At 35.0% G+C, this 26,685-nt stretch overlaps 2 protein-coding genes across 3 annotated transcripts in view; one reads left to right on the top strand and one right to left on the bottom strand.

The window, feature by feature from the left end:
* Nucleotides 1-12,134, bottom strand: part of UTP15 (UTP15 small subunit processome component) — a 19,515-nt gene extending 7,381 nt beyond the window's left edge. The window contains exons 1-8 of the mRNA XM_087958263.1: nt 11,599-12,134; nt 10,225-10,387; nt 9,463-9,555; nt 8,847-9,031; nt 7,706-7,884; nt 6,118-6,243; nt 5,617-5,752; nt 4,473-4,557 (exon numbers count right to left, since the gene is read on the bottom strand). Of these exons, the coding sequence (XP_087814389.1) occupies nt 4,473-4,557; nt 5,617-5,752; nt 6,118-6,243; nt 7,706-7,884; nt 8,847-9,031; nt 9,463-9,555; nt 10,225-10,314 (894 nt within the window). The 5' untranslated portion in view covers nt 10,315-10,387; nt 11,599-12,134. The remainder of the gene's footprint in view (nt 1-4,472; nt 4,558-5,616; nt 5,753-6,117; nt 6,244-7,705; nt 7,885-8,846; nt 9,032-9,462; nt 9,556-10,224; nt 10,388-11,598) is intronic.
* Nucleotides 12,091-26,685, top strand: ANKRA2 (ankyrin repeat family A member 2). 2 transcript variants are annotated; one of them, XM_087958264.1, is made up of 9 exons: nt 12,091-12,227; nt 13,567-13,941; nt 15,161-15,319; nt 16,811-16,876; nt 17,809-17,906; nt 21,453-21,578; nt 22,486-22,552; nt 22,770-22,850; nt 23,908-25,356. In XM_087958264.1, exons 2-9 carry the CDS (start codon nt 13,653-13,655, stop codon nt 23,961-23,963), a joined length of 942 nt encoding a protein of 313 aa, XP_087814390.1. In that variant the 5' UTR covers nt 12,091-12,227; nt 13,567-13,652; the 3' UTR covers nt 23,964-25,356. The 2 variants fall into 2 exon arrangements, with proteins under 2 accessions (XP_087814390.1, XP_026526413.1); XM_026670628.2 differs by having other exon boundaries at nt 12,130-12,396; nt 23,908-26,685.

Below are 26,685 nucleotides of genomic sequence, written 5' to 3'. Positions count from 1 at the left end.
TTGTTTCTAAAGATTGATAAAATATTGAAAAGAAATGTGAAAGATTTATAAGGAAATTTATACCAGTTATTAGAATGAATTGGAATAATTATTTTGCTTATTAATAGTAAATAATTTATAAAACTGTATGACTATCCAATGGTATGCTTATTAACAGTTAAGTAATAATGAAGAAGGGAGGGAAACATTTCAATTGTTCTCAAAGATTGATAGATATTGAAAAGAAACATGAAAGATTTACAAGGTTCATACCAGTACTAGAATGATTTTGAATAACTATTTTGTTTACTAATGTGTGTGTGTGTATATATATATATATATATATATATATATATATATATATATATGTATATGTGTATATATATGTATATGTATATGTGTGTGTGTGTGTGTGTATATATATATATATATATATATATATATATATATATATATATATATATATATATATATATATATATATATCTATATCTTTGTTATTCGGGTTTTCTCCGCGTAAGATTGGAAGTATCTAGGCAACGTTTGATGAAGTCTCATTCATCATCTTCAGGCTTGTGTCTTCCGCTCTGTGCTTCTCAGAGTGATGTGAGCTCACATCACTCTGAGAAGCACAGAGCAGAAGACACAAGCCTGAAGATGATGAATGAGACTTCATCGAAAGCGTGCCTAGATACTTCCAATCTACGCGGAGAAACCCGAATAACCAAAGATCCACATACAAATACCGAGAACCTCAGAAAATATATATATATATATATATATATAGTTTTTGCTGTTTTTAGAATTTTTCTTTTTACATTTTCAAGGGGAACTACCAAGCAGAGTCTGAATGATGAGATTTACATGATATAAAATAAATATTAGAAATGTGAATGTTATATAATTTTAGAGTGCACAAATTCAATGTTTAATGAGATTTCATATGATAACAACAATAAGATTTAAAGGTGTTGCACTTCGATTGGCAATCATAGGGTGAATTTTGCTTAAGAATGCCGGAAGAGAATATATGAAATTGTAAACAAGACAGACGAAAGTATAAGTACAATGAATACAAAGATATAGAAATTTAGGTAAAAGAAATACAATTGAATAACAAGAAAATGAGATAACCATAAAAGAAAATTAAGAGAAGTAAAGGGAGAAATAGTGAGAAGTTGGAAAAAGAGTAATAAGATATGAAGTTGAATACATAAGATGAATATGCATATGGGACTTCCAGTTTGAGCTTCTTCGGCGACAGACCGAAATCTTGTCTCTGCAAGGCTTCGATCCGTGCTCGAAGGGGGAGACTGCCTGCAGGGTTGAGGAGAGCCGCATCTCTCCTCCCCAGCTGGCCATTACTCCCTTTCCCGAAGGCGGTTGTAGCGGTGGTCAGAAATGGCCACCTCAAAGAAGATCTTGACCGGAAAAGAATGTGCAGAAGGAAGATAAGAAGAGAAAGTTTTGATTGACCAGGTCAAAAGCAACAAATAAGGTACCCTGCAATTGAAACTATTAAAAAACAATAACATTGTTCCCTAAGAAGATTTTTAAGCTGCGAAGGAGAGAGAAAAGGGAAAAGATTTGGGGTTTTTTTCTCCTTTTCCTATACTGACAGCTAAGAGACTTAAGCAAGAAATTGGGAAAAAATCCACTTTGACATTAATAGGCATTTAATGCTGAAAATAAAAAGTCAAAGGGATAATAAAGATTTCTGGATAATTAAAAGCTTTTGAAAACAGGAAAGGAGAGAAAAAGAATAAAAGGGCAGGAACTGGAAGGGAGGAGACTGCCTGGAATTAAAAAGAACTCACAGCAAAATCTCAACAAGACTTCCAAAAGATACATTTTAACTGAAACATCGCAACAAAAATCCCAGGAAGAGAAAGTGGAAAAAGAAATAAGAAGAAACAGCCTGGGACTATTTGGATTATTTGATGATCTCTGGATTTTTGGTTATTGTATTTGAATGACTAAAATCAATCGGGTGGTTGTTTAAAACTGTTTAAAATGGCTTCACTTTTAGAAGAACTGAAAATGGAACTTAAAAAGTACAAAGAAGATGCACAAGAAGGGAGAGGTTCTTTTGGCTTCGTATTTCAGTTGGATGGAGATTTGGAACTATGAGAAACAACAAGAAATGCCTGCAGAACAAGAAGATTGCGACAAAGAAGAAGCCATCTTTAATGAACAAGTAATCTTAGGTGGGGGGAAAAAAAGGAAAGGAGGGAAAGAGAATGGAAAGTTTAAGATTGGGAAAAACAAAAAATAGAGTGAAAAATAAGTATAAAATCAGAAAGCAACAGAAGAGGGAAATGCAGAAGAGAGAATTAGAAGTAGGGAGACTAGGGGGTAAAAAGGGGAGGGAGAAGATGACAGGGAAGAAAGAAAGGAAAAGAAGTTATAAAGGACAGAAACAAAATATAGAGAAACAGGGCCTATTTACAGATAATGGGTGAAAATTTAATGGAAAAAGGGATTCTGCAAAGGTCCACAAGATAGTATTGTTATATTAGAAATAGAAATAATTTTAGAAAATATGAAACAATGTATGATTAAAATGTTTGATAAAATAGCTATCGTAATTCAGTGGAATGCTTGTCAATAAATAAATGTAACAAAATGAATATTTAATGATTTACAAAACATACGTGAAGAGAAATAAGGGAAAAATTATTTATGGAGATTATACGTGTCTTTAAGGAAGTATGATATTTAATTGAAAAGAAATGTTAAAGATGTTAAGATTTTAATGATTATTAATGATGGAACTGAATTGGAATGGAATGAGGGTTTATAATTACATATATTTATAATCCTTTTTTTTTTAAGAATATAGTGTGTATTATAAGATTGTACCAAGCAGAATTTGATTGGAAGTTATGTATTATGTATTATATTGAAGGTCATAACCTTAAGGTATATATTGAAGTTTAAATAAGAGTTGAATGGATGTACTTAAAAGATATAAAGGTGTCATACTCCAATTAGATTTGTTTAATGAGAAAAGATAATATGAAATGGAAACAGAACAGACAAAAGTATAAATATAATGATTTGAATTGAGATGAGATAATCAAAATAAAATTGAGAAAATTAAGAGGGGAAAAACTATATAGAAAATGTAGAATAGTATAAGATATGGAATAGTACACAAAAAGGAGCATGAAATTGAGTTTTGTGTCTGTATAAAGAAGTTCAGCCCGAGACCATGCTATTTTCAAAAAAGATGTTTTACTTGAATTTGTATGTGTGAAAACCCAAATAAAACTTTATTTTAAAAAAAGATGAATAAGCATATGAAATTGTGTCTGTATGGAAATGTGATAACCCAGAACCATGCTGTACTCAAATAAGATGTTTTATTTGTTTTGTTAAAACTCATTAAAACTTATTTAAAAAGTTCAATTATATTAATTTTATGAAAATACTGCCTCACAGAGAAATTAACTCCTAATATTAAACATGAAGAAGCATTCTACAATGTCAGACTAAAAGATTTTAATCAAATAAAACTATATTAAATTACCAGGCTTGAGGTTAAGCCCAATCAAGTTTTTTAGCCCAATTATTCTAACCATATATTAAGTATTCCATTGTGGCTTATACCTCGGTAAATCTCTTTTATTTGCTTTGTTATATGCATGTTTTTGCTCCTACTTCTTTATTAGCGGGCCAGATATGTTATTTATTTGGGCAGCTATGTAAATTTGAAGAATATCGTTGAAAAGCATGGCATATGCACAACACCTTCTTTAACAGGATCTATTTTTATAAATGTCTTTGTATCCAGCACCTTATATTCAAAAACTTAAGACTGATAAGCATTTTTACTGACAAAATCTGAATGCCTACAAAATAAAATAGCAGGGTTCACTGCATTATGTTAAAACAAAAAGCAAGCCAAACACATTTGGCCTAGAACCATGATGGTGAACCTATGGCACACGTGCCACAGGTGGCACGCAGAGCCATTTGTGCCGGCACCCGAGCTGCAGGCAAGCTTACCTCACTGGGTATGTGCATGCCTCACAGCTGATTTTTCGGCCAGTTTGAGGCCTTTTTCGGCCTCTCAAAGGCTTGAGGAAGGCTTCTGCAGGCTTCGCAGGCCAAAAACTAGCCCCCTTTCATCACTTCCTGTTTTTCCGAAAATACCCGAAATGATGAAACAGGGCTAGTTTTTGGCCTGCAAAAACCTGCAGAAGCCTTCCTCAAGCCTTTGGGAGGCCGAAAAAGGCTTCAAACCGGCCGAAAATTAGCTGTGAGGCGCAGTCCAGGTAAGAGGGCAGCAGGGGTGGGTGGGTGGGGATTACGCATGCATGCGTAGGGAGGCACACATTGCCTTTCTGTCTGCTGGCACGTGAGTGCGAGCGTGCAAGCGCACACAATTTTTGGCACAGGAGCCCAAAAAGGTTAGCCACCACTGGCCTAGAACAATACACAGACACAAATGACTGTTATCTGTTTACCCACCAGGTTATACTACTTACTGCCAATGCAAGACTGAGAATTGATGCTTCATAGTTAAAACTGTGCACTACTTTGTAGGAAGTTGTACTGTAAATCTTCACGTGCCTAAAAAATAAAATATCAATACCATAGTCAGCCCTTTGCTGTAATTTTGTCAATACAGGTAGTCCTTGACTTACAACCATTTGTTTAATGACCGTTTGAAGTTACAATGACATTGATAAAAGTGACATTTCCATTTTTTACATTCACAACCATTGGACCTCCCCATGGCACATGATCAAATCTGGCTGCTTGGCAACTGGCATGCATTCATGGTGGTTGCAGTATCCTAGGGTCATGTGATCACCAAACTTCTGACAAGCCAGATTCACTTAACTGTGTTACCAACTTAACAACTGCAGTGATTCACTTAACAACTGTGACAAGGAAGGTTGTAAAATGGGGCAAAACTCACTTAACTGTTGCTTAGCAATATAAATTTTGGGCTCAGTTGTGGTTTTAAGTCAAGGGACACCTGTATTTAATAAAATAAAGTACACAATGTAGCATATTATTTAATAGCCTTAACTGAGCAGTTACTTTTCCTACTGCTTCAGCAGGCAAGACCAACTTTTTTTTCTTTGAAAGATGGAATATACCTGAAACAACAACTCCCAAAGTCCCCTCTCTTCCCAGTCAAACACTGAAGAATATCTCCAGGCTTTTTACACATGATGCCATGACATCATCAGCCCTTCAGGGATGTGAATGAAAAATAATTTCAAAAGTTACCTCAAGTTGTCAAAGTGATCCCTATATCACTTATTTATGCAGTTGCCATACAAACATCTGTATGTATGGTTGCAACTCTATGTACCCCTTCTTGTTTAATGAGTTTCTTTGTTCATATATATGACTAAAATGGTCATATTTCCTATCCAGCTAATGAAAAGACAGCAATCTATTGCTGGCACCAAAATCACATCATTAGACGTCTAGCCCTGATTCTGAGATTCAGTAAGCTTGCAAGTTTCACCTTTGTCTTCAGAAAATGGAAGAAATGCACTCAATACTTTGGGAATGCCACTAAGCTATATGTCCACTTTTCAATTTTTTAATTGAATATGCATTCATTGCACAGAACCATTAAAAGCTTGATAGAAAATGCTGAAAAATACAAACCGATCTAGGGAGCCTGAGAGAAGCCTTTGACCAGAGCTACTCAAACACAAACAGGTTACAGTTTTATGGTGATTTCTCAAGGACACTAATAGCTGGCCTCCTTTAAGAATATCCCAGATTTTAATGTAACGACCACCTGCAAAGTTTTTAAAAATAGTAATTTATACAGACATTTTGGAAGGCAATACCCATAATTTATTTCTCTTCCCAGTCTATTAATTACCCCCTTTTTACTAACAAAATAGCTTTTAATAGATTCAGCACTTTCACTTGGAGCGCAGCAAAAGAAACTAGACTGTAATCTAGAAAAGGCTTGTAAATCTCAGCATGCATTAAGCAGTCACAGGGACTTCATATCTGCCCCATCCCATGCTTGTGTAATGAAAACAACAACTGAGAAACAGAGTTTTTGCATATAGAAATAAAAACAGGATGTTTTGTTTAAAATAAAGATGGCAAAAAGAGATAGAAAAAAAAACCCCTTCTGATTGAAAGAAATACCTGCTGTCACAAGAAGACCTTCAGAAGGAAACAGATTAACACTTTCAACTGGTTGCCCATGTTCTATCTTCATAATGCTTTTGTCTGTCCGTGTATCATATACTTTCACTGTATGGTCGTAGGAACCTAGAATGTATGCCAGAAGAAGAAAAGATTTAGTGCGAACAGCACATGTGCTTTTCTTCAGACTTAAAACACAACCTAACTTTGTTAGTACTTTAACACAAAGGAATGGGGTTTGTTGGCTTTTTATGTGGCAGCTTGTCCTACTTGTCTCGATTAAGCTTGTTGTAGTTTAGGTGCCTGTTTCTAACTGCCCAATTTGGAAAACTGACAAACTGATTATAAGTAATCCTTGATTTACGACAATTAAGCTCAAAATTTCTGTGGCTAAATGAGGCAGTTATTAATGGAATTGCACCTCATTTTATGACTTTTTGCCCGTTGTTAAATGAATCACTGCAGTTAAGTGAATCATGTAGTAGTTAAATGAATTTGGCTTCCCTCATTGACTTTGCTTTCAGAAGTGGCTGGGAAGGTTACAAATGGTCATCACATGATCCTGGGGCAATACAACCATCATAAATAATCCAAGTTGCCAAGCACCTGGATTTTGATCACGTGACCATGGGGATGCTACAGCAGTAGTGTGAAAACCATTCACGGGTCACTTTATCAGTGCTTTTGTAACTAGTCACTAAATGAATGATTGTAAGTCAAGAACCAATCTGCCTTCAATCAAGGACCTGTATACTGCATGAGTCAAAAAGAGGGCTGTGAAAATATTTACAGACCCCTCACATCCCGGACATAAACTGTTTCAACTCCTTCCCTCAAAACGACACTATAGAGGACTGCACACCAGAACAACTAAACACAAGGACAGTTTTTCCCCGAAAGCCATCAGTCTGCTAAACAAATAATTCCCTCAACACTGTTCAACTATTACAAAGTCTGCACTACTATTACTGTTAATCTTCTCATCACTCCTTATCACCCATCCCCTCCCACTTGTGACTGTATGACTGTAACTTTGTCGATTTATATTGACTGTTTCCTAGTATGATTTGATTGCTTATTGTACCCTATGACTATCATTAAGCATTGTACCTTATGATTCTTGACAAATGTATCTTTTATGTATACTGAGAGTATTTACACCAAGACAAATTCCTTGTGTGTCCAATCACACTTGGCCAATAAAGTATTCTATTCTATTTTACTGGCTGTCTTACAATGTATAATGTCTTACAAACATTAAAAACAATAAAACAAACTCAACAACAACCAAGTTTTCAACATAAAGTGTCTTATAATCTAAGGTCAAATGTGCCATCTAAGGATTTCATGTTCTGATTCCAAAATGTCTGCAGAATTTTTGAATTACCAACCTACAATTATGATTGTCATTCTTACCCCCCCCCAAAAAAAATAATGAAATACAGAGCAGAAAACCAAGCTGAATCAGGAAAATCAATATATTTGAACATAAATAAGAAATTTATAATTAGGATAATATTGTAACGGTAATGAAAACATCATTCAGGAAGTCATTTTGTCACAAGTAAATGTAAGGTTAATCACCAACCTGTTACAAAAAGATCTGCATTCAGTTTACTAGTACAGCCACATCTTACATAATCTGTGTGTTCTTTGTAGCAGGCTATTTCAGATGAAGTTGAAACATCCCAGACCCGTGTCGTGTAATCATCTGCTCCAGACATTATTCGGTACTTATCAGACAGAAATCCTACAACGTGGACTGCTCTATAAATCACAATAACAAAAAACAATAAATATAAGGCCATTTCAATTTTTTGCTGTAGTCAATACACCACCTTCAAAGCATGAAACACACTGTATATTCTACTATTTCAGAGTACTGATTAGCATGGTTTTCTGAATTATGTGAAGATTATCTGAGATACTTAAAGTCTGGATCTGAAATCATCTCTATTGTTTAAAATTAATTAACACAAGACTTGAGAACAATACATTAAAGATCTAAGAAAATAATCTTTATAAATAGGTGGAAGCTGTCCATCTAATTCACATAGCAAATACAAATAAAATGGCTGAGTTCACTCATCAAGGTAACAATGATCCAGTTATTCTGGGTTAAGCATGATGTGCTAAACAGGATATTATATGCAGCTTATGGGCCAGAGTTAGTTCGGATTTGAGCACCCTATAAAATTTGCAAATAAAAAACTAAACTTTAATTAGCAAATTAAATATATTCAACAATTCATATTTTAAAATTCTGTACTATTCATAAAAAGAGACAAACTGTAGCCACACTTTTAAAACATACAATTTTGAAAACACTGCTTGGATCAATAGTCAAATGTTTCCAGGTTGTTAATATTTTCAGTAACATTAATTAAAACCAAAATAAATAATCAGGTTTTCTGTCACAATTAAATAAAATCAGATCTAATGCAGCAAAAGTGAATGTGAAAAATATATGCCAAAAGACTACATTTTACATATACATACACGAATCATTTTTAAATCAATGCACTGTGACTAATGACATTAATAGACATAATGATAACTTACTTATAAATACTATATTTGCAACATAATTAACACGTTTGTTGACTAGCTGAGAAAACAGATGCTTCAAATATGTTTTCTCACATCTGAAATTTCAATTACTCCGAAGTACAATTGTAGATTGAAACAATTAGGCAATGAATCAAGTACTGTCATGTTCCCATACTTACTTGGAGTGGCCTTCAAATTGTCTTAATGGTGCTCTCCCACCAATGTCAAAGATCCGAACGCTGCCCTCTTCACTGCCAGCAACAAGCAGTTGCCCATCCTCTCGATAGGTAGCACAATAAGCTACATCTTTGAAGCGAGAAAATGTTTTGATTGGCTCTTGTGAATATCGCCCATATATGTGAATCTAAAACAACATATAATGCACAAATTTTCATTCAGAATAACACTGGAAAAAGCCAAAAGCTTTGTTGCTTATGGTCTCAGTTATTGCAAGAATCATTATCCATGTGCCCTACGCCAAAGTCAATAACCATAACCTTCTGACTCTCATTGCACAGATATTGGTGTGGCCAATGTGAAATGGCCAAAAAGTAACTCTGGTTTGTAGCAATGTCTATACTATGGGATTATAAAAGCCCTTTCCATATAACAGAACTGAATTTCCTATGCATGTTTTTGCCTCCTTCAGCAAATGGACATATTTATTCTACTGCAGTAAAAATAGGATGATACAGCAAGTGAATTTGCAGAAATACACCATTCCTGTAATATAAAGTAGAATTAGAATGTGAAAAAATGTAGATATTTTAAAGCAAAATTTAACTTAAATCTTACCCTTGATGAGGCTGTGACAGCATAATTATATGGAGGAACTGGAGAAAAGTCTATTTTATTCACTGCACCAAATTCCTTTATCTGAATGGGAGTCTGAACAAAGATAGTACATTAAACATTATTATCCTTTTTAAGGCAAAGTTATTAGAAAACTATTTACTATCTAAGGCAGGACTATCTCACACTCTCCTGATTTCTAGCCTGGTGCCTTAACCACTAGACTAAACTGGCTCTCAAAAATTAACATTAACATATTTTGCATAATTGCTGTAGTTTTGTAAAATGTAGGTTAAATTATTGCAACTTCAACTATCTCACCCAGACTGTAATGCAATCAAGTTGTCTGGCATTTATGGGGGATGTTTGGATGAAATCTGATCCATTGATTCTAAAGTTAGCTAAACTGAGGATTCATTAAATCAAGGTTCATCCATGAATGGGAGAATGCAGAAGTGATATACAAATTTTGCATTTTTTCTTTTTTCACTTAAAAAAATCAAATCAGGTAATGCTAAAAGTGTGTAGAGATTCTCAGTCATCCTGGTTATAGTTGTCCCAAAGGTTCTTTTTCAAGAGGCAACCATTCCATTCCCCATTATCTTGTCAGAGCTAAAGAAGCTTCTTGGATAAGAAGCGAAATGTCTTCAAAAGAAAAAAAAAGTCCAGTTGCCTGCTGAAAAAGCACCTTTGGGACAAATCAAGTAATATTTACAAAGAATTTCAGTTTCAGTTCCTATAATTAACTACAGTATGTGTTATTACCTTATAATTCTTCCAATACAAAGTATCTTTTGTAATTTTTTCTCCAAGCTTGGGAAATGTCTGAACTATTACAGGCTTGTAATTTGCCATTGTTTCTTAAAGGAAATTTCTCCAGGAGCAGAAAGCAATCTTCTATCTGTAAACTTCATAGGGCTAGAATTTTCTAAAAAGCAAACAGGTTGTTTCAAATAAAAAAACAAGTAAATAGACAATTCTCCAATCTTCTTTTATCTAAAATATGAATGTGCAAAATAAATCTTAGAATTCAAATTACTGTTGGGGACTAACCTGTTTCATTCATTTTGAAATGGGAGGTGGTAACATTCTACAATAATCTACACTATATTTGTTACATAATCTAAAATAAGTATTCTATTTCTAAGAAGATATTGGATAACCATTTATCTGAAATGAAATAGGATTTCCTGCTTGAACAGGGAATTAGAACACAAGACTTCCAGGGTATGTTTTAATTCTGTTATTCTATTACACTTTTCCATTCAAGTTTTTTTTAAAATCTGAAGATTTATATTTTTCCTTAGAGACAATAGTTACAAGCTCTGAAGAGGGATATGTGAGCAAAAGTCTCAATGTCAACAATCACATACATAGTAAATTGCAAATGATAATTTATAGCTGATATATTCAGAGTTCATGAACTGTGTTTATGACCATACAGGTTTTATGCTCAATTAGTAAATATTAATAAATAATAAAGGGGGTGTGCATAAGCGCACCAGCGTGCCCTCCCTGTCTTATTGTCCCCATTTATCTGTATTTACTTTTGTTTTTGTTTATGATCATACTTATACTTGTTATCTTGTACATGTTTGACAAACAAACAAATAAAAAATAAAATAAAATAAAATTCTGCCCACCCCCCTTTTCCATTTTAAAAGAAATCAGATTGGTAACAGATAACACGGGGCACTTTTTTCTTATTGCAGTTACTTTTAGAATTTATTGATAGCAGAAATGCCAGTGGACAACTGCTCCAAGGAACTTTATTCAGAAGCAACATTGCCCCAAATACCAATGATTGCAAACATGGGAAAGCGCTGCTTTCAGAATTCACTTGAAGGCTTCCTAGGACAACCTGCACAACAATGCAGGCAAACAAGGAAGCGTTAATCTACTCTAATGCTCCTGCAGCATTTTCTGGAAGGGAGACGACAAGGTGGGGAAAGTAGAGTCTGTTCCTCCTCTGCCTTCCTTGCCACTGAAACGCTACCGTCTACCTATATTAAGAGAGGAGGAATTGAGGCCGGAAAATGCAACAGCTATTCCAGGAGAAGGAAACCATTCTGTTTTCAGAGGCGGAGGGGGGGTCTTTCGCATCTGTGGGAGTCCCCCCTGCAATCAGATCGCGGTTACCTGGTCCTCCGGTTCCTCACTCTCACGCTGCCACCGAGGGAGCCGCCATCGCAGCGCAAGTGTAGCGGCTCCGAATACGTCATCACAGCGCGCCTCCTCTCTAACTTTTGCGGCGGCCTGGCACAGGGCGACTGTTTTTCTCATTCGCTGCCGCTTTCGCGCTCCTTTCCGCTTATTTTTTTCATTCCTCTGCCAGAAGGGGGCAGAATAAGCCGGAGGGAAACGGCTTTGCGGTTCCTCCCTGTCCTCGACAATTGTTTTTTTGTATTTTTTTTAAAATAGGGGGTTGCGTTGCTCTAAATTTTCTCCATTCTTAATCCAGAACGTCTTCCTTGTCTTGAGCTGAGCTTCTCTTGAGCAAACCTCCAAGACAGGGGTCTCCAACCTTGGCAACTTTAAGACTTGTGGACTTCAACTCCCAGAGTTCCTCAGTATTGCCCTCTCGCGGCCTTCTGGAAGCTTGCAGCCCAGCTGACGGGTAGTAACCGGAGCAGCAGAGCCGGCCCCCGTTTCTGAGTCTCCTGTTGTGCTTCGGCGGAAGTGACGTCATGGAGCGGAATCGCAACAGCTGCGACTGGGCGCTGCAGCGCGGCGAACGAAGCGAGACAATGGAGTTGAAGGATGCCGTGGTGGGAGACGAAGGGTTCGGCGACCTGTGGAAGTGAAGCCGGAGAGGTGGCGGGAACAGACGCGTCCGCTCCATAGAGCGAAGTTTAGATCGGAGAGAGAGACCCGGGTCGGCTTAAGTAAGCCGGGTCTGCGAAGGGGAGGTCCTTCTGCTAGATGCCGGTTCTGCAAGTGGGGAGGTCTCACAGGCATCCTATTTAGGGCATTTAAATTGGTTGCAATTGTGTCGCATTCATGCGGCAACAAACAATAACTTAGAGGTGTCCGATGGAAAGATACAGGCAGTCCTCAATTTACGACCACAATTGAGCCTCATGTATGTTGCTAAGTGATACTTTTTCTAATTTGCCCCGTTTTACACCTTTTCTTGCCACATTTGTTAAGTGAATCACTGCAGTTCTTCAATTAATAACATGGTTGTTAAGTGAATCTGGTTCCCCATTGATTTTGCTTGTCGGAAGGTCACAAAAGGGGATCACATGACTCCAGGACACTGCAGCCGTCATAAATGTGAGTCAGCTGTCAAGCATCTGAATGTAAATCATCTGACCGTGGGGATGCTGCAAAGGTCAAAAGTGTGGAAAATGGTCATAAGCCGTTGTAACTTTGAACAGTCACTAAATGAATTGTTGTAAGTCGAGGACTGCCTGTACTGGTTTTGTGTTGCAATTCATAGGGAGCCTTCCTGAAAAAAGAAAAATACTGTGAGATAAGATGAGGACCCAGATTGTTGGGGGCAATAAGCTGACTCTGTAAACAGCTTAGGGAAGGCCGTAAAGTACTGTGAAGCGGTATAACTGTGAAGTACTGTTGCTATTATGAAATGTGATGTTTCATGTATGTTCTGTAAGCTGTCTTTGTTTACATGTTTTCCCCCAAAAGAACTTAATGGAATGGAATGGTTTTAAAAGTGGAATTTAAATGTAGTTTTTTATCTAAAATAAATGTCATGTTCAGGATGCATTAGCCCTGCCTATAGTGAAAGCAGCAACGAAACTGGCAAAGATAAGTCCCCAAAGTACTCTGCCATGGATGTTTAATATGTATCTCTATGTGAGATCATCAGTCACTGTTTATGAAAAGAAGTCCTTCTCAATTTTTAAAACTTCTATCAGGAACTGATTTATTCCCTTGTAACATAGTAAAAATCTGATTTGAATCGAGTCCAGTATAGAAATTTTAGAGGCTATCTTGGGATTTTCCTTATGTACAGAAGATGGAGAATATTCTACATTATTCAGAATTAATTAGTTGTTTATAGTAGTGACTGCTATTTTTTGCACAGTAAACTGAATCAGAGTTCAGTGTTCTAATTTACTGGTATTTTGTTTCCAACTATAGATTATTAGAAATCTCAAACACTAATACTGAAAAAAAGAATACATCAAATACCTTGAGAAACAGATTACATAATTGAAATTCAGATCATGGAGTCTTCAACCAATCTAGATGCTGATACCCAGCTAATTGTGGAAGATTGTGCTGGCACCTTTAGCTTGTCTCATATGCCAGATATTAAAGTTGAACATCACCTTGAGTCCAGTGTGGAAGAAGGACCACCTCAGAGTGTTACCATGGGAATGAAATTCATCTTGCCCAATAGGTTTGATATGAATGTATGTTCTCGATTTGTCAAGTCCTTGAATGAAGAGGATAGCAAAAATATTCAAGATCAAGTGAATTCTGACCTTGAAGTGGCTTCAGTATTATTTAAAGGTCAGTTTTTCAAAAAAAATTCAATAATGGTATCAAGGGAAATGAGTATATGGGTGTAGTTGAACAATGTATTTTTTTTATAAAGAATGGACTTAAATTTGATTTGATGTTCCATCTTATCTGACCCAACATTTTTCCTGTTTTCTTTGCTATTATTTATTTATTATGTATTTATTGTACATTATTTTTATAAATGACTCAAGGCAGCAAGTATATCTAATATTCTTTCCTTCTATTTTTGTGGAAAATTTGTCATTTTTTTGCCATTCTTATATGTAAAGTGACCTGAACATTCCACGTTTATGGATTGACTTAATATTTAGTCTCAGATATATACACAATAATTTAGGAATAAAAATACAAGGTCCTGCTATTTTCTATTATGATTGGGTCTGTCCAATCCAAGCTACTAAATAGAGTAATATTTATTTCACATGGCTGCCCATCTCACTCTGGGCGGGGAAACAACATTTAAATAATAATTAAAATAATGCAAACATTAAAATATATGGCAGCCAAGAATAAAGCACCCATGGTATTATAATGACTATATTAACTACAAAACAGGTCCTTGCATATACTTGTGTTCCCAGTCATATTGGTCATACCTAATCCCAAACTGTCAGATGACCTCACCCAGCAGTTTCATGTAGATTATAAACAAAAGGGGAGAAAGAACGAAGCCCTGAAACATTGCACAAGTACGGACTAAGGATTGGACTTCTCCCCTCTTATTAACACCAACTGAAACAGACCTTTGAGAAAGGAAAGGAACCAACACAGCACAATGCACCTACCCCCAATTCCCTAGTATAGTGGAAGTGGGATGGAGCTAGGATGGCTCCATCCCACTGCTACTACAGGCCATTCAAGAGTGTGATCAATGCCATCTTTTTCCTATACCATGAGCAGAATCCTGATTAAATATTTCTTTCAGTCAGATAATTAGATTATCATTACAAGCTAGGATCCAAAAATATTTTAGCAGATTATCTTCAGGCATATTATGAAGGTTGCCTACATAATCTCATTTGCCTTAAGTTGCCTGAGTCTATGGTTTATTTTGCATTTTACATTTGTCCTTCTAACTATGTAAATGTTGAACTGAGGATAAGCTCTGTTGTTATCTAAATAAAGCATGAAACAACCACATTGCTTCATATAATAAATTATTGTTATACCATATGACATTCTGACAGTAGTTTTTTTTTTTACCTAGCTGAGTGCAACATCCACACTTCTCCTTCTCCTGGGATTCAAGTGAGACACGTCTATACTCCATCAACTACTAAGCATTTTTCACCTATCAAGCAGTCAACTACTTTAACTAACAAGCACAGAGGAAATGAAGTTTCTACAACACCTTTACTTGTAAACTGTACGTGTTTCTCTGTAGAAAGAATTAAGTTTGAGAATAGTCCCAGAAATACATATTGATACAGAAGTCCTCAGGAGCCTTCAAGCTACTTTGGCTGCTTTCTACCACAGACCCAGAGATGTACTTTACCAATTGAAGATAATATATATAAACCTTTAAATTAAAACATCTTAAATAAACCAAAAGACTAAATAGCCTAAGGAAGAAAAACAGAAGTCCTACAGCATACAATGTCAGGACTGTAATAGCCATTATATAGGACAAGTAAGTAGAAGACTAGGAGAGGGTATTCATTGCTGCCATCTAGCAATAAAAACTTAATCTCACAATGCATGAACAGACTCAACCTAGTTTCAACTGAGAAACTGCATCCTAAACCAAAATAAATCCAAAATCACTAGGGAATTCATTTAAGTTGGCACTTAGACAAATTAGCCATCAATAGACACATATAGGTAGTCCTAACTACAACCAGTTGCTTAGTGACCATTTGAAGTTATGATGGACCTATCTTGGGGCTTTTTATGACCTGGATTCAAAATTCCAACTGACACAGCAGTCGTGACAGAATTGAGGCACTTGGCGACATGGCTGCATTTATGGCTATTTGCAGCTCCCCACAGTCACATGACTACATTTTATGATATTTTGTCAAAAATCACATCCATAGGGAACCATTGCTTTACTTAACCACAGCAAAAAGGCTGTAAAATCAGGTTGGTCATGTAACTGACCCATTTTAAAATTGCCACGATTTATGACTATGATGGGCAGGCTCTATTAAAGTCATAAATTGAAATTGTAAAGATAAATCGCATTTACCTACCATTCAAAAGAGAAAATAAAGCCAAGAAGGAAACAAAAAGACCAGAATACATCCTGTTCAGTAGTCAACATTCAGATAAATAGGGATTAATTCCACACAAGCGGAAAACAATACTGTAATTAATAAACTACAGTACCAGAAAGAAAACCACATCTCCATCAATACTAGCAGGGCAAGGTACTGTATATAAATAGAGCAAATTCCACCCCCACAAGCATTGATGCTATGTAGTTGGATAATAAAATATCTGCAAGCAAACAACCAAACTCTGCATCAAGAATTCCACACAAGTGCTTTACTCAGGAAAGATATATTGTAAAACTTGTACAGCCATGTTGCTTTATAGCAATGAAAGATACAGCCATATTGCTTTGTAACTGAACTATTACTAAAGTGAAGCTCTCACTTTCTTAATATATGTCCTACCAGTATCTAACCCTGTGATTGGCTTCATATACCAAACCAATGTGAGAATTGGTGGGTTTGATTATAGTTCAATGTGTGAACCTAAGTGATATAGTATAATAAATGTAGTTAAAGGCAAACCATATCTTAGTACAATTTGTAGTATAAACCTAATTTATGTGTCTGTGGATTCCTGGTTATCCACCGAATTTAGTTATTTACTGAATTGTTAATATAGTTTTCTGCTATTTCCTTTGCAGCTCTGTCTGTTCACCAGCTGGCAGCTCAGGGAGAAATGTTATATTTAGCTACACGTATAGAACAAGGTAAGAATTTATCTCTGGATTTTTCTGGGGTTTTTGGCAGAGATAATATGGTGCTAGGTGGGGTCTGTACCAGGGCTCTTTTTTAAAGAAAGTTTCCATTTCTTCCTTGCATTCATTATTTTTCTCCAGCTGCTTTGAAATAAGTTCAAAATCATTTTAGTTCAATTAATCATGTCAAATCATTTTATATCAGCATTGAGACAAATACTGATATATATACTTAAAACTATGTACCAGTGTTACAGAAAGAAAAGATTTAAAAGCAGTAGATAGTCTTGCATTATGGGACTTCTACATTTTTTTCATTGGGAAAATATATTTATTAGCAAACCTTTTATTATACTACTATGAAATTATTATTCAAGGTATCCTTAATTTTGGTGAATCATATGACATGAGCAAGGGAACATATTTTTTAATAAAAGTTTTACTTATATTGTACAAGCTGCTTCTTATGTCATTGTTCATTTCTGACAGGATTTCTTATGACATTGCTTAAATTGCAGTGTTGTCACAGATAATTTTTTTCTTACCTCTGAGATCAACCTGTGTACCTTTTTGACTATTTGATGAATGTGAACAACTAATAATGAGTGTTTTAGAGTGTTTATATTTTTAATTTCAGCTAGAAATTCTTAGGATTTTTTTTTTGTAATAGAGAACTGATGTAGAAATATATATAAAAAGATTTTATCTGATTAAAACATGATTTATTTAAACTAAAAAGAAACAAAAACAGAAAAAAAACTGTTTTAACGTGTCAGACTGATTATGTAGCTCAGACATGGTTGAACCTCCAGCCAAATGGAGATGGAAAGCATATTTTGCAGCCCCCAAAGTACTATGAATGGGATGCAAGTTTTGGCAGCAGTTGGGTAATTCAAGGGCAGAATAAGTGGAAAGAGAGTTCACCTGTATGTTTTGTTGAACAGAAAATGTTATCAATCATATGGATGAAGAAGGCTTTACTCCTCTAATGTGGGCTGCAGCTCACGGGCAAATCGCAGTAGTAGAATTTCTACTCCAAAATGTAAGTGAAATTGTATTGTATTTTATATATGCCTAGTGATGCTACAAGCAGATGTTTCTTTCCATCTGAATGTAAATTGTTAAAGCAGTTGCATCAGTACCAAGAAAATATAAAAACTGAGAAATGAGTATGCAAGTATTATGAATCTGCATTGCAGACTTTAGATTCACAAGCCATATCCCTGTGAGTGAAAATGGTTTCTTTGTCTAGTACAGAGCAAGATTTTCTAACTTCTCCTGCTTTTCTGAAACCAGAAAGGAGTTTATAGAGATAGGCTGGAGGTAAAAAGCATTTCTATCTTCCTCAGCAGCCTATGATCAATTTTTGGATCTTTAGCAACTAGAGAAGTGCAGGAAATTTAACAAAAGGACCATTTGGTTCAGAAAACTTTTGGTTGCTATAAATATATGTAAAACATATAACTAGGAATTTGAATTAGGGATTTTTTAAAAAAATGTATTCTATATTTCTTTATCTCTTGATACAAATTATATAACTGGATATTTAATTTCCACGTTCCTCCGTATTTCAGGCTATACACATGAAGATGGATTTTTTCGTTTAGAATTTTCTGGTGATCTCTAATATTTTGAACCATCTCCTTGTGGTCTGTAATATTTTGGGCAGAGGATTCTTAATTTGTAGGAATCCATTGCTACCTTGTTATCTTTCCAGAATGATAGATTTTCTTTTGGATTTCTTTTGGATGAAATAATTTGCAAGCTGCTTGTTATGACCAGAGCTGTTCTTACCACAATAGATGGTGGCAGCAGAAGTATCAAACTGCTGCCCCAAAACAGATGGTGGGATAATAGTATAAAGACTCAGAACACATCTGGGGAACAAGGTTTAGGACTGTCGGCCTTTTGTGGGCGTCAGTCTCTTTAAGGTATGTAAGTAACATCAGTAGAGCTCAAAGTGTTTTGATCTGCAGTTATAAATGATACTGCATTAGTCTCCTATTAAGTATTTTTCCATTTATAGAAATAATTTCATATCCAGATCGTTAATTGTCCATTTCTCTATTTTCAATATGTCCCTTGTCTAATACTTTCATAGGAGCAATAAATAACCTTTTCCCCAGAATCATATTAAATGATAGATTCATCAGTACTTAAACTATTATTTTGCATTCATGTTCTAAAAGAGGGATAGTGGAAAATACAATGAGTGAAGATATGTGATTATTCTTTAGGAATATAAAGATTATTATTAAAAAAAACTGAAGGGTCAGATTTAAGAAGCAATTACTTTAAACTGCAACAGAGGAAGAGTTATGCATAAGAAGAAAGAGTGGTCCTGTTTCTCTATATCTTGCTCCGGTCCTTTGTAACTTCTTTTCCTTTCCTTCTTCCCTCTCTTCTTCTCTCTCCCCTTTTTACCCCCTTGTCTCTCTACCTCTATTTCTCTCTTCTGTATTCCCCTTTTCTGTTGCTTTCCAGTATTTATTTTTCTTTTCTTTGGTTGTTTTTTTAAGTCTTAAATTCTCCATTCTCTTTCCCCCCTTTCCTTTTTTTTCCCCACATAGAATTACTTGTTCATTAAAGATCTTCTTTGTCCCAGTCTTCTTGTTTTGCAGTCTTTTTTTGTTGTTTCTCATAGTTCCAAATCTCCATTTCTAAGAATTGAAAAACCAAGCCAAAAGAACCCTTCCCTTCTTGTGCATCTTCTTTGTACTTTTTAAGTTCCATTTTCAATTCATCCGGAAGTGGTGCCATTGTATAAATTTTCAAACAACCATCCGATTGATTTTAGTCATTCAGATACAATAACCAAAAATCCAAAGAACACCAAATAATCCAAATACACACAAGCTGTTTCTTTTTTACTCTTTTTTTTCACTTTCTCTTCCTGGGGTTACTATTTAGTTGCAAAGTTTCAGTTAAAATGTATCTTTTAGAAGTCTTGTTGAAGTTTTACTTTAGATTCTTTTTAATTCCAGGCAGTCTCCTCCCTCTTCCAGATCCTGCCCTTATTCTTTTTCTCTCCCTTCCTGCTTATGAAAAAGAAAGTTTTTAATGTCCAGAAATCTTTATTATCCCTTTGGCATTTTGTTTTATTTTCAGCTTAATTGCCTATTGATGTCAAAGCGGATTTTTCTGATTTCTTATTTAAGTCTCTTAGTTGTCAGTATAGGGAAGGAGAGAGAAGAAAAAAAAGCCAAACCTTTCCCTTTTCACTTTGCTTCGCTGCTTCTGACTCTTCTTTGGGAGCGATGTTATTTTTTTGTAAGTTTAAATTCCAGGGTACCTTGGTTGTTGCATTTACAATTTAACCCGGTCAGCCAAAACTTTCACTTCTTATCTTCCTCCTGCACATTTTTTTCCGGTCGAGTTCTTCTTTGTGGTGGCCATTTCTGACCACCGCTGCAACCGTCTTCAGGAAAGGGAGTAATGGCCAGCTGAGGAGGAGAGATGCGGCTCTCCTTGACCCTGCTGGCGGTCTCCCCCCTCTTCACCTCTACGGGGTGGCTTAGCCCCGAAACCAGCCGGCTCAGGGCACTCCAGCGGTGAGCCAAGACAGAAACCGTGCACGATCGCGGATTTCTGTCGCCGAAGCCCTTCAAACAGGACCTATTTAGAGATAATGGGTGAAAATCTAACTGAAAAAGGGATTCTGTAAAGGTACATAAGATTGTATTGTTATATTAGTAATAGAAATAACTTTAGAAAATTGGAAACAACGTATGATTAAAATGAGGGATAAAATAGTGTAATTTAGTGAAATGTTTGTGAATAAAATAAGTGAATAACATATAAGTGAAGGGGGGGAATTAACTATGGAAAGCTTATAATTGTTCCCATAGAAGTATGATATTTAATTGAAAAGTAATGTTAAAGATGTTAAGACTTTAATGAATATTAATGATAGAATTGAATTGGAATGGAATGTTGTTTTAATTATATACATTTATAATTTTTTTCTTTTTTTAAGAATACAGTGTGTATTTTAAGAATGTACCAAGCAGAATCCGAATCAAAGTTATGTATTATATTGAATGTTACAACTTTAGGGAAAAGATATAAAGGCGTCATACTCCAATCAGTAACTACAGGAGAAATTTTGTTTAATGAGAAAAGATAATAGATAATTGAAACAGGACAGACAAAAAATATAAATACAATGATTTGAGATGAGATAATTAAAATAAAATTGAGAAAATTAAAAGAGAGGAGAAGCTATGCAGAAAATGTAAAATAGTAATAAGATATGAAATAGAATATAAAAATGAGCATGAACCTGAATTTGTGTCTGTATGAAGAAATGTAACCTGGGATTATGCTGCTTTTAAAAAAGATGTTTTATTTGTATTTTTTTTCTCTTTGTGAAAACTCAAATAAAATTTACAAAAAAAAAGAAGAAAGAGTGGCTCATTCAAGCAAATTATTCCTTGGCTGTTTGGAGACGTTGCATTCATTTTAAAGAAGCAAATGGCTATATGTTATAATGGGTTTGATCCTTGGACTTAGGAGATCATTTGATTGATCCATGAGTTCTACACATGAATGATCTTGATAATGAAACCAATGCTGCTTTTCCTTACAGGGTGCAGACCCACAAATCTTGGGGAAAGGACGAGAGAGTGCACTTTCACTAGCATGTAGTAAAGGATATACAGACATTGTCAAGATGCTACTGGATTGTGGAGTTGATGTAAATGAATATGACTGGGTAAGTTTCTCAGTGGGAGTGCAAGTGCCATATCTATCTATCTATCTATCTATCTATCTATCTATCTATCTACTTACCTACCTACCTATTTATCTATTCATAGACCAAGGCTTGGGTACATATCACAGCACTTGATATGCCCCCAGTAGAGCATAAAGGGTGAATGTCTGCTTTAGATTTTTTTTTTGATACTCTTCATTTTGTGAATAGGTGATATGGTAAATTGGATTGTATAAACATATTTAACTTTATTTTCCTTGATTGTATAATTCTGGGTTTTGGCTCTTCATACCAATCAAAATGGCTAAGATAATTTTCAAGGGACTTAAGTTCATCAAGTTAAGCTTGACACAGAAACAAGATAAAGGTCTGTCATTTTAACATATTATTCTACAACTTTCCTATAATGTATTCGATCTTGTCCATCCCTCTTTTCTACTTCTTCCTCTTCTTTTTTAACCTTGGGAAAGAATACCTACCATGTCTTATTTTTCTGCAATTTCTGCTCTGTGTCATCTTACAAAACTATTAGAATACCACAATGGCAACTTCTCTGACCTGGTTTAATTCCTGAACACTTTCTTCTTATTTTTCCAGGATCTGAGGGCACCTATGGCTTGTAGTTCCTTTCCACATTCCATGTAGCCATGATACCTGAATGCTTCCTATAGTATTCTGGTCATCAGGCTGAGTTGTAGCCCAACCACAGGAAAGCCATCTAATTAGTGGGTGCAAGCTAAAGTCTAGTTCACAGAAGAAAATCCACCTCTCTTTCTCTTGCTTTGATAAGGAAAAGATGAATTGGGACGATATGATACACTTTGCTAATAAATAAATTGAAATTTTGGGACAAATGGTTTTATCATTGAGCTATGCAAAGGAAATTTTATTTTTTTTCTCTCCTCAGAATGGTGGTACACCCTTGCTCTATGCTGTTCATGGGAATCATGTGAAATGTGTCAAAATACTCTTAGGTAATTATTAATAATACAAATTAAACCTATAGTGCCCAAAATGTGTTGTGGCAGTGAATTCAGAGGTAGTGTGGGGTATTTTGCTAAATAAATGGAACTGTCAGTGTATTCACTGGAGCACCCTAAGGGCATTGTGAAGTAAGAGTTCAGGAACTTGTTAAACAATGAGATTTAACCTTCATGTACATATTCCTAAATGTCATTTTGTTTTAAAAAGAACATGGTGCTGATCCAACTGTAGAAACTGATTCTGGATATAATTCTATGGATCTCGCTGTAGCCTTGGGCCATCGTAGTGGTGAGTATTCAAGTGCTCTCCTTTTTACTATTGCTGTCCTTTTTATTGTCAGTTGGTTAGTTTAACCACTTAATAGGTTTTGTTATGCATATTCGAATGGGCATTTTAGAACCATGGCCTGTTAAATCAGGAGTCCTCCCAAATGTTTCTTGCTGCTTCTTTAAAGAACAGCATTCTTTACTCTTTACATAGCTAAGAAAAGATAAATATTATGTGTATCAATTCCCTTTTAATGTCAAGATAAAAATATTCCTAATGTTATAAATGGCTGTTTGTTTGTAAAGTGTGTGTGGATAATGACAATGTGTATATATGTGTGTGTGTGTGTATGTGTACTTACATGTATGGCATTCAGCTTTGTTCGGGTATTTTCCCACGTCATAGTAGTTGTGCTTTTAAAGTTGTAGCGACGTTTCGGCAGATGAGATTCTGCCGAAACGTTGCTACAACTTTTAAAAGCACAACTACTATGATGTGGGAAAATACCCGAACAAAGCTGAATGCCATACATACACACACACACATATACATACATGCAATGTAGTTAGAACTAAGCTTTTCACCAATGCTTGGTTGTAGTACAGCATGTTCAAGGGATAACACAATAGAACTTTAATAATCTAAAAAAACCATCATGTGTGGCTACACAAGGCATAAATGTATTTGCAGTGACACATTGTATATATGTATACATATGTATACAGGATGGTAGCTATGCTATTATCAATGTCAAGGCTTGGGAACAGCGATTACTCCTAACAATGCATTCAAACAGCAAATCTTATTTTTTCTATATAGAAGTGAAGGGTAGAAAATCTGTATCTTGGGTCTGAACTCCCACCCAACACCGCTAACCACAGGCACTCTGAATTAGGTATATCGCTGGGTGTAACTTGGTTCTTTTTCTTCACAAGTGTAATCAACTGTGTATTGGAAACTAATAGGTGTATGCCTAATGCATATATCAACTATTACAAAATCTTAGTCCTCACGTTTCAGTACTTTTAGAAGTCCCCGGTTTAAATAATTGAATGCTAACCGTTTTCCTCTATTTCAGTTCAACAGGTTATTGAGACTCATTTATTATCACTCCTTCAAAATATCAAAGAATAATAGCTATGGAATAAGAGAAGAAATGGACTTCAGTATAAAAGCATCTCTTAATTGGTAACTTAGTCCGTTCTTCATTGTTACTACTTACCAAATGTGCTTGAAATGGTGACATGCATATTTAGCAGTTGATTTATAAGTAGAAGAGACTGCCTTTTGCCCCAGCAAACCTTTCCTGTACCATAGTGCTGGTTTATTGTTCCAATATTTCATAGTAGGATCTATGACATTAGAATTTCTGTTTCAATGTTTAGATACAAGAATGGGTAATAACAGCACTTGAAAGCTGAATTCAGAAAAATGTTACGGGATTTATTCAAGCAGTTTTTTTTCTTTTGAGTTATATTTTAGGTGAACCATGTTCATTTGAGTGATGTTCATAGATGTTTAAAATTCAAACTTATCTATTTATTTCTATTTCATGTATGCACTTGAAAAATGAATTGTTAAAAGTACTATGACAATACACAAAATTATATTACACACCGATGTATGAATTATACATTTCAAACTGATAGCAAGATAGCTTTTCAGACTGTATTAATCGAATTAATTTGATTCAGTTAGTGCCAGTAGGGGTTTTATAATGTGTAGTTCTTGTGTCTATTTATTTTCATGTATAGACAACAATCAGTTCTTTGCTGTTTTTAGAAAGGATTTTTAATGTTTACAACTGACTTCTAAAATCTTAGAAGAACAGACTTTTTTATACAAATAGCTTGTTTTATTTCAGTGCCTCTATTGAAATATACAGGTTTAATATGATTTTCTACTATAGATTAAGTATTTGAATTGGATAGAGAAATAATATATACACAAGAAACAAAAATATTGCTGGCTGAAGCTATAACCTGGGATGACTGAACAAAATTGTTAACATTAGCACACTATTACAATTAAAAATATTGGTGTTTTAATTAAGAACCACCTAAAATAAATGTATCTTATTGTAATGTTGGTTCAAAGCCTTCTGTTCTAGGAATGTTATAAAAAATACCACTAAGTGAAATTACAGCCGATTGTAACAAAATTTCAACCCATGCATTGATATTATCCTGAAAATTATCTTTATTGCATGTATGGAATTGTTAATTCTCACATAAGACACAAAAAGCATGAGGTAAACATGTTTCATTGAAAATAGACATATGCCTCTAAACTGTTGTGGGGAAATTGTGCAATACTTAATATATGGTAGATTCGCCTACTATGAGAATCTTACTAGCCAAAGAGAATCCTTTAGCTTCTGCTACTTATTTTTAGGTGGCCAAAAACGTATGCATCTCTCAATTTATATTTAATATACTATATGTTATTATGTTCTCAAGCCTTCTGAGATAAAATGCTGTTTTGGTTTTATAAAATTGTGACTGGAAAGCAAACCTACAGTTTTAAACTGTTTTCGGAGTGTTTTATATAAAGTACAAATTGTGTTTTTGAGCTGTTGTCTATCATGATTTTTTTCATGTTTTTGTATTGTATTTTTTATAAATAGCTTTTCCTCAGTATTTATAACTAGCAGCAAGCTATATATTGCCATTATTCCATGCTTCCAATTCACCATTAAATAGTAATCAGTTTTTCCTGTAGTTCACTGAAATTGTAAAAGATGTTAGCACACCATTTGCACACAGTATTCATTACCATATAAATAAAAATACATAAGTCATGTGGATAATTTGTCTTCTGCAACAGCATGTTGAAGACAGCAGTTCTGGTCCCAGAAGTTTTATTGAAAGCAACTAGGCTGCACCAACACAATTATAGCTATTTGGGTAAATGGCAGTGTTGGATACTTTCCTACTATATAACTACCCCAGACTTAAGCAATCTTAAGTAGTTATCTACAGTAGTCAATTTTAATGAGCATATTTTTGTTTAAAATGGGATGCTGTATACTTCATGCATCTTAACTGCTTTTTTTTCATTATAATTAAGGCAAAGACAAGGATTTGCCATTCATTTCTTCATTAATGGCAATATGAAACTGATTTGCCATGACCTTCCAAGAAATTGTTTCAACTTTTCCGTGCAGCCTATAAGTTCTAGGTTTTCCTGGTGTTCTTTCATCCAAATAGTACCCAAGGTAGATTACTTATCCATGGACTGGATTAATTACTATCTCTAAAATAACACTAGGAAAGAAAGTCTTCTTTATGTGTCATTTTAGAGCATAGCACAAATGTCAAATTATTCATCTTGCCTGTGCCTATCTTTTTTAAACAGGTAACTTGTCACAAAAGCCCTTCTCTGGTCTTAGACTGAAATACAGATTTCTACAAGCTTTTGTCCAAGCACTAGTGCAGCTGTTATTTTATCTAAAAATCAAGATTCATTCAACTGAGACAACATGCATTGTCATGAACTGTACACTTGTGAACATTTTGTTGATGTCTACTGTACTTATAAATTATTCCTGTGAGATACCAGTGTCTAAATCAGAGATCTTCAAACTTGATAGCTTTAAGACTTGTGGACTTCAACTCGCAGAATTCTTCCTCCAGTCATGTTAGCTCAGGAATTCTGGGAGTTAAAGTCCACAAGCCTTAAACTTGCCAAGTTTGAAGACCCTTGGTCTAAATAATTGTTTCAAATTCAGTATTCTTTGCATCTAGACATAATGAACACAATTCTGCTAATGATCCAGTTGTTCAAGACAACGTATAGTCATTTGCTGTTAATAAACTGCTGTCTTAAAAATAAAAGCAAAGAAACCAGAACAGCT

This window comes from Notechis scutatus, chromosome 2 (assembly GCF_049901735.1).
Source record: "Notechis scutatus isolate UNSWTSFEM ecotype Mainland chromosome 2, rNotScu1.2, whole genome shotgun sequence".
NCBI lineage: Eukaryota > Metazoa > Chordata > Lepidosauria > Squamata > Elapidae > Notechis > Notechis scutatus.
Note: the sequence above shows the minus strand (reverse complement) of the source record. Positions and strands in the feature narration are given on the sequence as shown.